This window comes from Meleagris gallopavo, chromosome Z (assembly GCF_905368555.1).
Source record: "Meleagris gallopavo chromosome Z, MGAL_WU_HG_1.1, whole genome shotgun sequence".
Taxonomy (NCBI): Eukaryota; Metazoa; Chordata; class Aves; order Galliformes; family Phasianidae; genus Meleagris; species Meleagris gallopavo.
In genome coordinates this window covers 7,568,418-7,586,995 of record NC_139435.1, presented here as the reverse complement: position 1 = coordinate 7,586,995, position 18,578 = coordinate 7,568,418, and the positions used below count along the sequence as shown (strand labels likewise).

The following is an 18,578-nucleotide window of genomic DNA, read 5'->3' as shown; positions in this document are numbered from 1 at the left end:
GTGTGAGTGAGATACACTCATATTTCTTCCCTCCCTGTAGATGGCTTAGCTTTTCTTCTCCTATAGTTTGTTCAAAGAGGGCAAAGAGCACTTTAGATTTGCAGCAGCAGTTCCACACTACTCATGTGTAGTTTCATTCCCTTTTGTTGCAAACCTTTGCTTATAGCATCTGTGGTACCTAAAGGCAACAAAAATTGAAAATTAACTTGACCAAGAGAAATTCTCTAGGAGGCTCACAGAACTCAGCTTTTGTACAGACAGTACCACACAATTTTTCCCTGGCATGAAGTAATATTTCTGTGAAGTTAGAGTTATGTAACCAGGAGAATACTCAAGCACTCAAGAAAATTTCATCTGCCCAATTGCAGGCTTTCTGGGAAGTGACCTATGATGCCAAACTTTTAAACACACAGCTTATTCTTTGTATCTTCTAATTCTACCTAGATCTGCTCTGAAAAACATTTTCTCACAGGTTGCAAACTGCTGTGAATTCAAAACCAATCCATTGAAAGAAGCAGAGATCAAACAATATAGAACTCAAAAGAGCCCATGGCTAAGGAGTTATATAAAAAAAAAAAAAAAAAAACGGGAAAATAATGTTCTAGCCCCCACCTTACTTAAGAAAATTAAGCATGATGCTTGCTTCCCCCCTCCAACTTATGAGTCAAGACTTGCTCCTTCAAGCAGCAAAAATATCTTGTGAATCAAATTGCCTTAAGTAAAGAACTATCAAATAGCAACCCTAACAGTACAGTTTAAATTTTACTTGTTTCCTTTCATGTTGTGTGTACTCATTTTCATCTACCCAGCGTAAATCACCTCTGAAGGAGCCTTTAATATTGACTCTTGCTCTACAAGAAACGTGTTTCTAGACACAGCCCTCTTGCTCAGACTGTGCTTCTAGGCAGTGCTATGTAATTAATAATGAATTTTCTACGTGTTTTTGTTTTACCTGAAAGGTTTGCTCACTGCACAAGCAGAATACTATTCAGCTATAAAATTACCGGTACTTTAGTTGTTTTTTTTTAAAGCAATCTAAAGCTGTGTTGCAAAGATGCAACTGCACAAACATACAGAGTTTTTAGTAGCCATTAGGATGCATATTCCAATTATTTTTCTGATATCCCAAGACCATCACTCAATTACAACACTTGGCAGAGGTTCATCATTCTTCAGGCTTTGAAGGCACGAAAAAAAAGATATTGAGTAAAGGGACACATTATCCATAGAACAAGAGGGAAGTGAGACAGAGAAAGTTCCACCATACACAAGCCTCTACTACTGAAGAGTATCACAACCACTCCAGAGACCAGCACCTACTACCACCAGATTTCAGCTTAACAACCCCCTCTTCTATTGCTACCTATTTAAGCAGCTGATGCCAAACAAAGGAAAAAAAAAACACAAAACAAATAAAAGTTCTCTAGCCACATCGTAAATAACCCTTTCAATTGAAGATGCCTATGGCTTAAAGATAGCATGGACAAACTGTTTACATGCAGTTCTGCACATTACAGTGTAATCTGGCTGTCTACTGTGAAGCCAGAGAAAACAGTCACATTGTTGTAAATTGTGAACTCAGAACATGCTGTGAGCTCAGTAACTGAATAAACTGGGTGGAAATCCTGACCTTAAATACATGAGGTCTACCCAGCTTTTGCTTAAGCAAACCCAGTAAACCAGATATTAAAAGAAAATGAAGTTAACATGCAGCAGTCAAGCACCCACAACCAACTGCAATCTACTGAGGCAGAACAGAAGAAAAAACTTTGGTCAAAGCCAAGACAGGTCCTTGCTAACAGCAACTGAGGTTTGTCAGATGTTTGCTCCCACCATAGGACTTCTCCTATGGAGGAGGAGGATTTAGCACCACTGACCATGAGCTAGTTTTGCCTTGCCATCAAAGAACAAGGGGCAGCCAGTGGAGGAGACAAACAGCTTCCTTGACAATGGCAATGTTGAACTCAAGCAAAGGGTTGCTCAAAACATTCCCAGTCATACTGAATGGCCATATATTAAGTTCAATAATTAAGCAAGAGATTAACAGGAGAGAGGAATGTCACACCAAAACCCCAGGGGTCATGGCACAGCCCCCACTTCAGCTAGTTCTGTAATGGGGACACGTGGTTCAGGACAGTTCTGTTCCACACCACGCTCTGCTCAAATGGTCACTTGGGAACACTGCCATCCCAGCCAGCTGAGAGGTTCTGCAGCAAAGCTAGGCAGAATACAGCCATCAGTGATATAAGCTCATGTAACCAGATGCTGAAGTTTTAATTTTATTATGGCCCCTACTAAGGTACTGATAACCAATACAAATTATCTATAAAAATTAGCAAGACGTGCTTTCTGCTCAAATTTATCAAATGGTACAATTCCTGGATTGGCAACTGAAACTAGAGTCTGCTGAAACGTTACACCAGCTTTGAACAGCAGTAGCACCTCTCAAAGAGGTGCAGAGAGAGCACTTTCCTCATTTCAGTTAATTCAGCTAGCTCAACAATCCAAGGAGAAAGGTCATATTTCTCCAAGGATAAACAAGGTACCAAAGCAGGTGAAAGCTTCATGTGAACAAAGGATTTGCATTCCCTATCAACTGTCATTAACACTTTCTGTATTAAAGTAACTTTAAAGGCACAAAATCCCCAAAATATTTACACTTCAGTTTAACTAGAAGATTCTGTTATTTCCCTCAAACCTCACCTCAAGTAAATGGAAGAAAGTTCCCAAACTCTCACTGCCACAAAGTCCTACACAACTACAGGATGGAACTTTTTATTATTTCTAATCCTACTTAGTTAATATTTGGAAACCTGAAATACAAAACAGTAAAGAGAGATATTCAAGTCACTGAGCGAAGAAACTACAAAAAAAAGAAAAAAATCAGAAACTGTTTTTGAACTAGCATTCACCTCAAATACAAGTGTACATCATGAAAAATTAATTCCACCAAATAAAGATAAAGCTGATATCCTAAACTTCAAGATGTTCAGTACGCTAAGTCAAACTTATTTAAAGCATTGCCTTAGTGGCCCAACACAAAGACAAGCAAAGAACTTCACAACTGGGACAAACCTTCACTATCCTGACATAACTAGAGGCTGAGACTGATCTTTTCAGAAATTGAGAATTTAAGATGAATTACCAGAGATCGCATGCTATCAAAAGAAAACTACCAAGCAGAGAAAAAGAAACAGATTAACTCCATAAAACAGCCTTTAACATGCTGCTTGAAAGTAGCTGCTGAGCTGCAGAGAGGATAGAAGCATCAAGCAACCTCTTATTCTCAAAATTAGTATCATAGGATGAGTGTTCATAGAGGAGAAGAATTAAAATAAAAGGCACTACAGCTTGATGACAACAAACAGCAGAAAGCCAATGCAGTCACAGTGCTGAGATAAGGTAACACTGGCAGTCTTTCCAAAGCCTGTACTTGCTGAAGGCACATCCTCAGATTATTGCACTGGCTGCTTCAGCTTACTTTCCAAGAATGATTACAGACACAAGGTCCGGGCAGCTTCTAAACCAAACAAATATTTTGACCGCTTGTGATTTCTCTGAAAAATTGATGAGTAATGTAAGTGCAGGGAAAGGTTACCAGTCCATTCTGATGTACAAATGACCCAGTTACTGACCCAGGGCTGCAGCGACTTCCTGAAGGAGGAATAATGGAGGTGAGTCTAAGAATACACATATCACACCTACATGAGTAAGTCAGCCAACTCATCACAAAAGGAAAGCCTGGTGCCAAAATGTTCCCTTCCTTCCAAACAACGAGGCCAAACCAAACGTGACTCAAATCTAATATTCCCCAAGCTACAGGTTACTTTGTTTTTATGGAGTGCTTAAACCTCGATCCAGAGAAGCCAAGAGGCACTGACGATGCATGTTTGCTAAGCAAAGGCATCATCTAGGCTTTCTTCTAGCCATAAGGGTTGGAAGACTAAACCAATAAGTGCTGAGAGAATGGAGCTGAGAGTGACACGATTTTGTCAGAAACCGAGTGGGCACACAGTGCACAGGGACATGCCCAGTGCTCATCTTCTGTGAGCATCCAAGCTTTTGTTTCTTTTCAGCAAACCACGCAATTCTTCTTCAGGTCTTTTCCCTTCAGTTCCGTTTGGGTAAGGAAGTGCCAGATTTGTTTCTTTCTCTATTTACAAGATGGGAAACCACCACCACAAAAGTTGTTGTATTTTGGTTGTTGTTTTTTTTTTTTTTTCCAGGATGAACAGGAAAATTGAGAGAGGAATTGAAAGCACATATCTACCTTCACAAACTAAACACCCTCGTGGCAGCCCTCCGAAGTTCAGAAGAAGAGAAGGATAACAAGAACGTAAATCACAAAGCACCGAAGGAGCCCACCCGGCGCCGGGAGCCGCAGGCAGGGCCCGCTGTGCCCCCGCAAAGCCAGGACCTCCCGCCCGGCCCCCGCCCGCCGCCCACAGCGAGGCCGCGCGGCGCAGGCCCGGCCGCCGAGCCGCGGGGCCGGGAGGGCCGGAAGGCGGCGGAGAGGCCCAAGCCCTACCTTGAAGTAGCCGCCCTCGTAGAGGGTGTTGGGGGGCCCGAAGATCGCCACCTCCCAGTTGTAGAGGTCGGACTCGTCCACCAGGGTGATGCGGAAGCCTTCCACCGGCTCCTCCTGCAGCGACTTCAGCTCCAGCATCAGCGCTTTCTGCGAGCTGCTCATCTGCTGCTGGGCCATGGCGCGGCCCCCGCCGCTCCTCCGCCGCCGCTCCAACCTCTACCTCCGCTGCTGCTGCTGCTGCTGCTGCTGCTGCTCCTGCTGCTGCTGCCGCCGCCGCGCTGCCCCGCGGGCCCCCGCCCCTCCCCGCTCTGACGGCCGCCGCCGCCACTTCCTTTTGTGACGGCGCCCGCTCGCCGCTGACCTCAGCGCGCCGCGCCGCGCCCCGCCCACGTCGCCCCGCCCCTCTCGCGAGACGCCACGCCCCCGCGCAGCCGGCGCCACGCCCCCGCCGGAGGACTTAAAGGGGCAGCGCCGCCCGACGATAGCCGCCATCTTGTTCTTGCCGGGCTGTGTTAGCCGGCGCGGGGCTGCGTGCGTGAGGTCGGGGCCTTCCTGCGGGAGGCGGCCGTGTCGGCACTCGTTCGGGAAGGAGCAGCCGGAGCAGCCCGTTATTCCCTTTCCTGCCGATCGGCACGGTGACTGTAGCCAACAGCTACAGCCAACAGCTGTGGTCGCGGTGGGCGGCTGCCGCCCTAGCATAGCTCTGGCTGAGCCGTGAGGATGGGAGGCTAATGGTGGGGAGCCATTTTCAGACAGTGGCCTCAGTGATGTGGGCTTGTGCTCAGTCGGCATCCCTTAGCAATCTCACAGCCGAACAACAGTGAAACAGCGGTTCTGAGCGTTGGCTCTGACATGGGCTCTGTTTACATAGCGCTCCGCAGATACACAAAGTGCTGCAGCTCTGAATTAGAGTTGGGCTCACTCCTGCCATTCCCCTTGAGACAAATCAAAGCTTCCAGAGGCGAGCAGGCATCGCCCTGCACGGTTAGAGCTGTGAGCACAGACCTCTGGCAGTGCTGGTGAGCTGGTGTTCTGCAGCATGTATTTACAAATTAAATAACAAAGCAGTGATCCAGAAGGAGGACAAGCAGCATAACATGGCTGCAGATGGCACCAATCTGCGTTTCACTTCTGGAAGCACTGAGCCACACACCTGCCTGTCAACATATGGGAACACACAGCATGGCCTGCACAGACAGTGTGCTGGAAGCCCTGCCCCAATCAGGGCTTATCTGATTATAACAGCGGTAGTTTTAATAGCTGACATGCTGTGATGAGTTCTGATTTAGTTACCACATCCCCCAAAATGCTATTTGAAGGTGCAAAGTGTTGCATTTGGGTTGGGGCAATCTTAGGTATGTGTACAGACTGGAAGAAGAACACACTGAGAGCAGCCCTGCAGAAGCCTTGGGACCACTGTGGACAAAAAATATAAGCCAGCAGTGTGCATATGCAGCCAGGAAGGCCAGCAGTATCCTGGCCTGCATCAAGAGAGAGATGGCAGCAGAGGGAAAGAGGTGACTGTCCCCTCTGCTCTGCCCTTGTAAGGCTCCATCTGCAGTACCGTCCTGGCCTGGGGCTCCCGCCACAGGAGGGATGTGGAGCTGTTGGAGTAGGTCCAGAGGAGGGCCATGAAGATACTCAGAGGGTTGGTGCACCTCTCCTGTGAAGACAGGCTGAGGGAGCTGGGCTTGTTCATCCTGGAGAAGAGGAGGATCCAGGGAAGCCTTACTGAGGCATTCCAGTACTTGATTGGAACTTACAGGCAGGAGGGGGACCAACAGTTTACATGGTCCGATAGTGATAGGACAAGAGGCTTTAAGCTCTTTTGAAAAGAGGAGAAATTTTGATTAGATGTCAGGAAGAATTTTTTTTATTCAAATGATGGCAAGGCACTGGCACAGGCTGTCCAGAGAGATGTGGGTGCCCCATCCTTGGAGGTGTTTAAGACCAGGCATGATGGAGACCTAGCAGCCTGATTTGGTGGGGGGTTGGAAATGGATTTTTAAGGTCCCTTCCAACCTAAGCTATTCTATAATTCCATGAAGTATTTGCTGTCTTTCTGCTTATGGTCAAATAAAAATTGTGGATGAATAGAAGTAAAAATCATGTAATTCCTCAGTGACATTGGATTACATGGAGTGCAGGAATAAAATGGTAAAAGACCTTGAGATGCTGCTGCATAGAGAGGGATTGAGGTGTGTTTACTTTAAAGATTAGGTTAATTAGAAAGACCAGAGCAGTCACAGGGACAGCCCACAAAGTGGGAAATGGTAACAGAGAACAGTTCCTTCCCTGGATTCACTGTTGCAGGACGTTACTTGTGAACTGGAAGCAAGACCTGTATCTAGACTGTAAGAGTATCAGTTGTAACAGATACTACTTAATAAGGAGTGGGATTCATAGGACACTTCAAACTTAAAATTAGATGCACTGCTTTCATCCTTCTACGCATGGCAGTGGTCCTCACCAGCAGACAACCATGTGGAGAAGCAGGACTCAGCCATCCCTCTACCTTTGTGTACTTCTACCCCTCTGACTTTGCTCCATCACTACTCACTGCTTTCCCATCCTGAGGACAGCAGTATGGGTAACTGTTACACTGCCATCTGCCCTTTCCAGACCCATGGGCTTTCCTGAATGCATGGGATGGTTGTCATGCATCTGGTGGTGTGGCTGGGGCAGCCTGTGCTGCAGGTTTGGCCACCCTACTCAGTGCTTCAACATCTGGCCACATCTGGAAGGGCTCCAGGCTCTCAGCAGTCAGAGAAAGCACTTCTCTGTTTATCTCATCCCATCTTACACCTTCCTGTCCTGTCCCATCCATCAGTGAGTTTCTGGCTTCATCCCACTTCTTCTCAGGCCCAATATCCTGCTCTCATCTGCTCCCTAAGCCTTATTAAAACCATTCACATACCCTCACCGTCTTCATCTCCCAAACACCTAGGTTTAATGCCATGGCCACCATCATTCCCAGACATGCAGGCCTTGGTGTCCACTTCCACTTGCCCTTCCATGTGCTCTGCTTTCATCACTATTGAGTCTGGGAAAGCATTCAACCCAGAGCATTGTGCTGTGCCCTTCACTGCTGATGTTAGACCATAATTACCGTCTTTATCCGGTCTGTTAACATGACGTCGCAGCTTGCTGAAGAAACAACAGCTTTACTCAGCCCTTCGGTTTGATCCAGCTGGTTGAAGCCAAACCCTTTCAGGATTGTGCTTGCCTCTATTTTGAAGGTAATAGTTTCACCTTTCATTGTAGCTAGCCTCCACTGAAGGCTTTGTCTGAACTGGTCCAATGCTGGGAAAGATGGGAGAAACAATTTGTTGCCATTAGGCACTTATCTCTGCCTGCTGCCTGTCTTGAATGTTAACAAACGAGGTAGTCATGCAAGACAGAAAGTAAAGAAAACCCAGGTGTATTCAATAGGGCAGGCTGAAATTTTTCAATCAGAACAGCTTTTAGAGAGAATAATGCTCTTTTTCCTCAAACCTGTTTGTTTTTTTTTTTTTTTTCCCTTTCACAGAAACATTCCCTTTTCACAGAAAAATAGAAACTGTCACAGAAACAGAGTTCTTGGAAGCCATGGCACTGCTCTTTCAGTGCGATGTGCTCTCATACACCTCATACTTGTTCTTTCTCCATCTTCCTTTTTCTTCCTTTTTTTTTTTTTTTTATTTTTCTGAATAACTTGCTTTGCTCTTTGGGGGAGAAATAGGATCTGGTGTGGAAAAGTGTGGCTCCAGTAAGGGGAAATCTCAGCAGCTGAGATAAGGCTGCATGTAACCTTAATCCAGACTCCAGTGCAGAGCTGGTTGCTGTACACTGGACTGACCTCAGGTACCACTAGGACTTTTATATAAAAATGAGATGAAAACTTCAAGCCCTTTCTGCTTTGTTCTCCTCATCTATTTTTAATATCTCTCTTCCTCTTCTCTTTCCTCCTTCCTGAGTGCTGCATTCATAAACAATGACAAACTGAGAGTTAACTCTTCTGCTTAGCAACAGCGGAATTCTGCCACAGGAGCTTTGAAAATGCAAATGCATCATCACTGTCATACTGGAGGGTTGCTGTCCCACGAGCTGGAAGAGCGAGGGGACAGGATGTGGGAAGACAGGGCCAGTCCCACCTACACTGTTCAGATCCCAGGGCACAATCATCTCACACAGTTCTCTGCAGAACTGTATGCAGTTTATTTCCTGTGTGGCTTTGAGGATGAGATATCTGTTCCTTCCTCCAGGAAATAGGACCTGCCTAGGCTAAAAGATGAATCCATCTCATTTCCTACTGCCTCTTCCCTGGTCTTCTGCTCTGATGAGGCATCAACAAGAACTCTTGTGGCTCTGAGAATCCAGCATGGGCCTGGACACTGTAAGATGCATGCTGTATGGAGAACAAGCAGTGGGTATTTTCTCCACCCCTTCTCTGGAGTGCTGTCATCCTTGCTGGTACAGATCTCCTACCATACATCACAGACTGTGTTCTCTGCCAAGAAGAAAACAGTGACAGAGAAATATCATAGAATCAACAAGGTTGGAAAAGACCTCCAGTATCATCTAGTCCAACTGTCCATCTACTACCAATATTTATCACCATCAGCATTTTGGAAACCTTGGTCCCAGACCAGAGGTACCCCAGTACCATGGTGATGGAGCTCATCCCAGGCACTGAGGTCTCACTGCCAAGGAATTATTTCCCCAAAAGCTCACCAAGTATTTAGTGAGGGGAATCAATATGAAATTCTCACATAAATAGTGATTGGATATAGGGGGAGGGGAAGCAGCTGTGAACCTCTGAGGGTAAAGGTCTGATCACAATTCAGCTTTTGTCTCTCTTTCACCTAAAAATGGGACAAGCAGATCCTTAGGCAGAATTCGTCACAGAGATGAAGAGATGCTTTAGATAGGCAGTTGGCAGCATCTGAGTTAACAGGGGCTTCAGGCATCAAAGTAGCCACCAGGAAAGAAATGCAAAGTTTGGGAGATTCAGAACAAAGCAGAAGAAAAATGAAAGAAAAAAAATGTGTTTTTTTGTTTGTTTGTTTTTTTAAGCATTATTTTGATTTGTCCTTTCTCTTGCTTGTTTAAATTTGAACGGAATAAATCTGTCTTTTTATTTTCCTTTTTACTCTTGTTTGCTCTTTTAAAAGGATGAAGTCCATCACAGGGGTTGATAAAAGAGTGCCATGAAAATGCCTGCTGCTGCGCTCATTCAGCTGATGAATAAATTATAAACACATTACAATGCTATTTCAGCTGTGATTCCAGGGCTCAGAGGCATGATGGTGGTGATCTTATGCCTGTCAGACTGTGGTTTGTATTTCCAAACAGTTTGTGTAACCCACTGTTCAGGTCTTCTTACACCTCCTATTCTGGGCTCGGTGCACTTTGAGCCTGTGGGTCCTGTTGGCTGCAGGAACAGTCCTTTAGCTGAGGTGGCACATGCCATGGTCCATAGTGGTTCCTGATCTGATTTCTGTTTCCATCTGAGAGATGTGTGTGACTTTATTGATGGTAATGTACCTGAGATGTCCATGCAATCTAGTTTATATGCTGAAGACTGGTGGTATAGTTTATTTGGGGAAGGATGACTTTTTTTCAGAATGCGTAACTACTGGGCTGGACCTTCTAACTACCCCTATCCTCGGGCAGGGCAAGTGCTGGGAGAGGAGTGACAGGGGCCAGAGCCCATGGGGCAGCTGTATGCATCAGACCCTGTGTTCATCTTCAGAACAGCAGCAGTCTCCTGCCTGTGACAGGGCATGGCAATACACCCTAATAACCCAGAAATGCTGGTGACCTCTGTTTTTCTTTGAAGATACCATGGCTTCTGCTTGGGCATTCACACTTTGCTGAATGGAGAGTTTAGAGAAGATGGCAGCAGGAGGTTAGAGAGGTGGGTGTGGAGGTACGAAAGAGACATGAGAAGGCCAGATTGGATGGGCTATGGGAAGCCTGATTTGGTGGGGGACAACCCTCTTCTCAGCAGGGAGTTGCAGCTGGATGATCTTTTAAGTTTCTTCCAACCTAAGCCATTCTGTGGTTCCACAATTCTCTGATAATACATACATCAGAGATAAATGTTCCTTTGACATCTCATCAGAGCATCCTGAAACAATGCAAAAAGCAATCAAGCAAGAGAAGAAAGCTCTTCTGGGACTCACATTGCTTCTGGAGCTGAAGATGGACAGCTCAGGTCCTGCCCAGGACCTTTTGACTTTTCCACAATCTTTCTCACAACAATCATGAACGGTTTCAGAAGGAAGAAATAAAACTGCAGTGTAACCATTGAGCTCCAGAAACAAGTGAAAGGCTTGGGTGGCTTTGGGTGAGAAGGTCCAGAGACGAGACACAAGATTTTCCCTTTGAGCCTCCACCTCCAGCTTCCTAAAATAAGATGTTCCTCTAAAAATCGATTGCAGGGCTTGTGTGACAGATACAGTATCTCACTCATCCATGCATATGAGCAGGCTCTAAGCTCTGGAAAACACAATAGTGCATGTGAAGCCCTGCTCAGAAGCAATGGGCTGGATAAACGGGAAGAACTGCTGCAGCAGCCCTGCACTCTGCTCTGTGTGTCCACACATGGCTAAGAGGAGGCTGAATGTTCCTGCTGGAGCCTGAATCACCCTGCAGGTAATTTATGCAAATTTCATAGACAGGCAAACAAATCTGGAGAAGCTTCACCACCTGACCTGAACATAATGAATGGTTCGGTCATCTTCATGCCAGGGACTTCAGTCCTTTGGAAATTTGCAAAGAGCTTCTAAGAGGTCTAAAAAATCAACTAGAGTATGACTGGTCTGATCTTAAGACCTAAATCCTCCAGCTTTGTACAGATGGCAGAGCAGTGCTCACAAACCTTTCTGAAGAGACCATGCAGGGACATGAGCCTCAAATGCCAGCTTGCAAGGTCAGGGGCTGAAGTCCTGTCCCTTGTCCCCACCAGCTTCCATACACCTCATATTCCCTCCAGCCACTCCTTGTTGGTCCCCCTTTCTCCACCAGCCCCTTGGTCTCTTGCAGACCTTGAGCACACCCTGGTTATGTCACTGTCCTACTACAGCTACTCCTCGGGTCAGATAAATCTTCTTCAGACTTGTTTTCTAGCCAGGTTGTTTCCATACATTGTCCTTGTGATATTCTATCCTGCAGGAAACTCTTTGGTTGCACAACTGAGACCTCTCAGTTCATGGTGGATTTGCTCATCCCATGTCCATAACCCACCTAGGATATCTCAGCATCCTCCAGGTCCTCTGCAGGAGGAGTCCTTCCCCTTCTCTGAACACCGGTTGTGTGCTCAAAGTCTGGCAGAGCACAGAGGGAGCTGGCACTGAGCTGCATGCTTGCACCAGGTGCTCACCAGGGCTGGTCCCCTCTGCAGAAGCACTTTCCTGTTGAAGGTGGGGGGAAGGCTCTGATGCTGCTGCAACTATCAGCTGGAGGATTTTATTTCATTTGGGTTTGTTATACCTTTACAACCCCAACTTTTGCATTGGACTCTCATTTCTGCAGCCTAATTGGTGTAAGACAAAATTTCCTTGTTCTTTTCTCCAGTAGAGGCTGGGATTAAGTTAGGTTGGCTGATGCATTTCCCAGTGCTGCAGGAGGCATTCAGCTGGGTGAGCTGACTGCAGCCCAGTTCTGGCTGGTTCTTGCTGCCCTTATCTCCAGGACCATCAAGGGACCTTTCTTTGCTCTTGCCCTAGGGAAAATAAAACACCTCTGAATGTACTTGCTGGCTGGTGGGAAGGATCACAGAATCACAGAATCACAAATCATAGGTGGTAGAAGGGACCTCCAGAGATCATTGAGTCCAACCCCCCTGCCAAAGCAGGTTCCCTACACCAGGTCGCATAGGTAGGCGTCCAGGTGAGACTTGAATATCTCCAGAGAAGGAGATTCCACACCCCCCCTGGGCAGCCTGTTCCAGTGCTCCGTCACCCTCACCATAAAGAAGTTCTTGCACACATTTCTGTGGAACTTCCTATGCTGCAGTTTCTGGCCGTTTCCCCTCGTCCTGTCTCCACACAAAAAAGGATCCCAAAAAGCAAGTATTACGTTTCCCTCTTGTATGAAACGAGCAAAGATTTGGAGACAGAGAATTGCATGGAGCACCAAGCATGGTGTACTGAGCAAACTTCTCTTACTGCAAAGAAGAGTCAAAAATAGTGTGAAGGCCACAGAAATTGGATTAATTCTTTTCTTGGTCTCAAGTGTGATTTTCTCTCAGCATCCATTTTTAGTAAATTTCTGACTTCATTTTCCTCTTTAAGAGTAGCATTGCCAGGGCACTCAAATGTTTCTGTTGGCAGCGCAGCACTGGCTCAGACTCAGAAATGCAGAGTTTTTCTCTAGATTGAGCTGTATTTTCATTTACCTGAACAGTTATGAACAATGGGAATTAGAAGAGAGAGTTTGGTACAGAGTTTGGTGGAGAGTTTGGACTAGTCCATCTAGTCCAGCTCCACTGCAATGAGTAGGGGCATCTACAGCTCAGAGCTTATGGTGCTCAGAGCCTGGACCAGCCTGATCTTTAATGTCAGCATGGATAGTTTCTTGTCTACCGCACTGCCAGTGTGACTGACAGCATTTTACTGACATTAGAGGTGGTTATAGAGAGACCAGAGACCTTAAGGCTCTCTGACAGAGATCTGGGGAAGCCTAAACTGGACTAGACCTGCTTGGGTCTAGTGCATTAATTGCATAAAACACTTCCCTTTTTTTTTCTGTGAGGGTGGTTAGACACTGAAACATGCTTCCTATCAAGGTGGTTGATGCCTTAAGCCTGTCAGTGCTCAGGAGCTTTTTGGATGATGATCTCAGTAACATGCTTTAACTTTTGATTAGCCCTGAAATGGTCACGCACTTGGACTCAATTATCTTTGAAGGCCCATAACAAACTAAACTTATTCTACTCTGTTGAGTTCTATTCTGTCCTGTCTTGTCCTATCCTACTCATTTTATTCCGCATTACAGGAACAAGAGGGGAGATTTGGAATTTCTCATGGCCAAGTCAGAGCTAGATCTCCTCTCCTTTGTTATCTCATGGCCTTCAGGCTCGGCACCTCAGCAGCTGGTGCTCTATCAAGCTTCTGCAACAAGCGATACCCCATGTTGCTCTATCTTGGCAGCCAGAACACACGGTTCCTGACAAGTGCTATCTCCTCTCCCCACTCATGCATGCCTCCCAGAGATGGTTGCCCAGCTCTGCAGACAGAAAATATCCTGAAGTTCTGGCCCTGAAACTGCCAGGGCTTTGAGTTTTGCTGGTGCAAGTCAGTGTCACTCATCTCTCAGCACCTTCACTCTTCCAGCTCTTTATAGAACATCTCTCTCTGTCTGCATGCCCTGTTTATTTGGGAAGGCTTCACCTGATTGTGCCCTGATCCCAGCAGGCTCTGTGCCTCAGTCCTAGGCTAAGCTCCAAGGCTGCATCCACACAGCTGGATAACAAACTTATCATGACCAATGTGGTGTTTCAGTATTGGGAAACTGGGACTAATTTACTGCCTGTGGTTAACTGATCCATCTCCTCTTACAGCACAAAGAGGGATTTGCAATGGTGAGTGCAGAGAAAAGGAAATCACAACTAGTCCTTGAACATCTTCCTTTTATTGAATGCTGAAATGGTCTGTCAAACTCAGTGCCTCCCTGTGACCTTTTGACGACTATGGAAGGATGTTAGAAGATGTGATGCTCCTCTCCCTGAGTCATGTATGTCTTTGTATGTAATAGTCTTCAGTAGATTTTTTCTCCCAGGAATTTGTATGGTTATTTTTGAAGCAGGATAAATTTTAAGCATTTGCAACATCCTGTGGCAAATAGCTGCCCCGTCTAATGACCTGTTTGGGTGCAGAATCATTTCCTTTGGTTTGTTTTGATCCTGCCACCTTTTTGATGCCCTCATCCTTACGTTGGAGGAGATGATGACCAGCCCTGTACTACCCAACTGTTTTCTGCCCCTCAGTATTTTACAGACTCTTCCATAACCTTTCCCACGCGTATCTTTTGTGAACAGGAGAGTTAACCTGCACAGCTGATCCTTTTATGGATGCTGAGACCATAGGTGTTAAGATCACCTGGAGATGACTTCTCTTTTATCTCCATCCCTCTTATAATAAGGATCATGAGGATCTTGGGTGTACCCCCCACCCCCAGATAGTCTAAAAGACAAATAAAGAGAAAATGTCTCAAAGTGAGATGTCACCACCCAGGTAACTTCAAATTATCCCTGCCTGTATTTTCTCCTTTGGATGCTGCTGCCCTAACCTAGACTGCAACACTGGAGGAATTTGTCTCTGTGTTGGCATACAGTGAGCACTGGGAAGGCAAGGAAATCCTGAAATGACTGGTGAGTACAGAGAACGGTGGTGCCTGTTCACTTCTGCGAGATGCTCCTGGAGAGGCAGAGCTTTGAGACCTGGTTTCTACTAGCACCCTCTTGTGTATAGTCTCCTGCAGATGCTAATGCAGTTCAGCACACTCCACGAGCTCCCTTGCAGTGGAGTGACTGCCTTTGGTCCTTCTTCTCCTCCCAGCTGAGCTGCTGCTCCCACAGCACATCTCTAAATTGTCTGCACCTGAGGGTGAAACTGCTCTGTGGATTCAAAGCTCAAAGCAGGAAGGATCTGGCAGTGACAATAGCATAGCTGTATCATCTCTGTTTCTGTGGGAGGTGAGAGCAGAATGAGAGCTGCAAGTGAGCTGCCTGACCACCTGTGCTATCCCTGGCTCAGCTCTCCTGTGCCTTGGCAATCCCTGCCACTGCTGTGTCTCAGTTTCTCTATCTGGTTAGCAAAAAGGATGGACCACAGTGGTCTTAAAGGACTACAGAGAAATAGGACAGAGATAAAAGAGCCAGAGCTGTCAAATCTGAACCAAGCATGCTTTCAATTAATCAAGTCATCAACATCTTCTTCACCCTGTTGATGTTTTTCTGTATTGCCAAGGTGATCCCTTTGTTCTAGCACCATTCACCTCAGTTCAACACCATTTGCCCACTCCTGCCCCAAAACATCACCAAAGAAAATGAGGGAGGGAATGTTGTAGGTGTGCATCACTGAGTGCCCTAGGACTGGAAGGTTTAAGCCATGGTGAATAAGCACTGTGTTTCATCTTCCTCGTTATCTCCACCACATCCACTCCCAGGAGCTGCCATAGAGATTGAATTATCTCTTTGTTTTGGAAAATGTATTCTGCTATATTCTGCTATAGGGAGGTTGCCGAGGGCTCTTTTGATGGTACTGTGACCAAAAAAGTATCGCCAATAAAGCTCTGCACTACGGCAAAACAAGAGGGATCAGAGCTCTGCAGGTCCCTTCCGTCCCTTGGTGTGATTTTTGGAGGCTGCATGTTGTTTCTCAGGATCAGGGGAAAAAAAAAAAAAAAAAAAAAGGAAAAGAGTTTTTCCTCCTTGTTGCTATGTGTACAGCCCACAGTAACAGCAGGGAAATCAGACAGGCTCACTCTCTAGCCTGTCACAGAAAGCAAGCCAAAAGCAGGCAGAAAATAAAAACAAGGACACAAACCCATTTATGCAAAAAGCAAACAGATGATTTAAAAGCAGATAGATGTTGCTGGCGTGCTATGAAATGAGAACTTTCCTTCAGTTCTCTTTGTGCAATTCTGGTCATCCAAGTTTTGTGATAAAGCTGTTGGAGTTGCTGGCTTTGAGCAGTCATGATTATTCTTTCTCTTTCCTCTCCAGCCAATGTGTATGGATTGGTCTTCTCTGGATTTTTGACCTTTTAGGCTTCTTTGTTGTTTTTATATAGGAGGAACATGTAATGCAGTCTCCTGGAGCATGGTCCTCCCCAGGGGGCTCTGGATGTTGTGGGATCTCCTGGACCCCAGTGCTATGAAGCAGGTCATGGTCTTGCCATGCCATCAGCGGTGGCTGGTGCTGGTGAGACACAGCAGAGGACCTGCAACCTGTCCTCGTACGGGGACCTGAGTCCTTCAGCCTATCACTCGAGTAGGACCTGGGACTGGGTGACCTGGGCAAAATCTACAATAGAACCAGGAGCCAAACACTACTGTGCTCCAGACTTTTTGACTTTTGGCTTTGTTGCATGGATCAGGCATGGGACAGTCATGACCAGAAGTGCCATGCCCTTGTGTGGCTGGGCTGTGACTTTCTGTGGCCATGGGGTGACCAAAGGGGCCACGAATGGATGCAAAACTCAAGTAGGGAACCGGTTTTGCATGTGGGAAATGTGGGACATCTGCAAGTGATGCTGCCACTGGGTCTCAGCCCATCCAAACACCCTGCTCCCTGCTCAGTACCCCAAAGCAGTTTCTATCTGCGTGGAGCAAACGGATGTGGTTGCCCCAGGAAGGGCCGGTGGCTGTATAATTTCTGGGATTTGGGGTCAGGTCACATATTTGGGTGACTTGGCCAAAGGCAAATGACAGTAGCCAGTGGCTACTAAACCACTGTGTTGTGGTTTCTTTAGTGCACTTTAGAAGTTTTTAAGGAACTACGCATTTTATTTTGTGAAATTTTGTCATTTGTAAGATGCCATACTGACTACAGCATCTGGATAGCCAGTGTTGAAGGATTTCCCTAGGGGTGTGCTGATGCTGGCTATCTGTCTGCCTGCACCCCTTAGGAATGCTCAGGTATGCTGTGCCAAGGAGATGCTGGCATCACCCTGGGAATGGCATCACCTGGGCTGGAAATCCCTGAGCTCCTGGGGATGAAGCCAGGGGAAGGATGCCTCCCAGACCTGGTGCTGTCTGGGTGTTGGGCTGGGGCACAGCCTAACATGGGATCACACGTCTTTTTGGGCTTGGTGTGGTGGTGTGAGGTGAGCAGTGCTTGCGAGGGCGGATAGGGGAGAGGCATACAAGGAAGTCATTTCTTACGATGATTATTAGTATTAGCATGTTAGGATGGGGCATAATTAATGACTTGCTGGTGCTGAAACACTTTGTTAAATAGACTGTTGTGGGGAAGGCATCACTGGCACTGCTGTGGGGCCGGCCAGGCCACTCTGGGACAGCACGTGTGTGTACATATTTAAGTGTATACGTGTACATATGTGTATGTATGTGCACGTGGCAGTGTGTGTGCCTCTAAAAGGAAGCCCCTAGGGAATGCCAAGGGGCTCACACCCCTGATGCCCGCGGGCATCCTTGTTATCCACCCTCCCTAGTGGCTACGTCCCTAGTCTCCTGTTGCTCTTGAGCGGCTTAGGGGTGTGACTGTGTGGCAGCAATGACCCAACAAGTTTTACTAGCCTTCCTAAAAATCCTGAGCTGGATTGTAATCACCCTCACCCTGAAGCAGGGAGGAACCTGACCCCATGGGCATGACCATAGCAGCTAATGGTGTTGGGCAGAGCTCATGGCACTTTGGGGTTGGGACACAGTCAATGGGAAATTTAGGAAAAGAGCTGAGCTGGAGCATGGGACCTTGGCACGTCATGGTTGGGAGGGAAGGGAGGCAGGAGATTGTTTCTTTCAAGAGTGCTGAGGACGAATTCCTGCTGAGGTAGGAGCTGATGCCATAATTCACACTTGGCAGTCACAGGCCTGTCCACAATAATTACTTGCAAAATTGGCTGGGAGTCAAACATCCGCAATAGCTGGAAGTCGTTCCTTGTAGGTGATGTTGGGATCTGATGGAGTGCAGGGAAACACGTGCACATGGAGGGACAAATGGCATCTGTGTCACCAGTGCTGAGGGGACAAGCATAACTGAGGCCAATCCAGGGTGATGACACCCAAACTGAACATCAGCTGCCTGGCATGAGTGTCATTTCTGAAGGGACATCATTCTGGGGGTGAGGACATGTACCACTGCAAGGACTGGGATGCCAGTCCCTTCCACAGAACCACGTTTCCATTTCTGAGTGACACAGAAGCTCTCCACAGTGAGTAGCACTCAATTGAGGGCATCAACACCCCACTGTCGCATTGCCACACACTGTCACCCACTATCACACTAGTCGCTGTCACACACAATGTACCCACAATCTGCCACCCCCCCTTTCTCTTCTAGTGCTCTTAATAGAGGTGGAGGCACCATATCCCCCCCAGC

The 18,578-nt window shown here is 46.7% G+C and overlaps 1 protein-coding gene across 1 annotated transcript in view; it reads right to left on the bottom strand.

The window, feature by feature from the left end:
* Positions 1-4,892, bottom strand: part of UBE2R2 (ubiquitin conjugating enzyme E2 R2) — a 53,054-nt gene extending 48,162 nt beyond the window's left edge. The window contains exon 1 of the mRNA XM_085212918.1: positions 4,529-4,892. Coding sequence (XP_085069044.1) covers positions 4,529-4,705 — 177 coding nt within the window. The 5' untranslated portion in view covers positions 4,706-4,892. The remainder of the gene's footprint in view (positions 1-4,528) is intronic.
* Between the last annotated feature and the right edge of the window lie 13,686 nt (positions 4,893-18,578).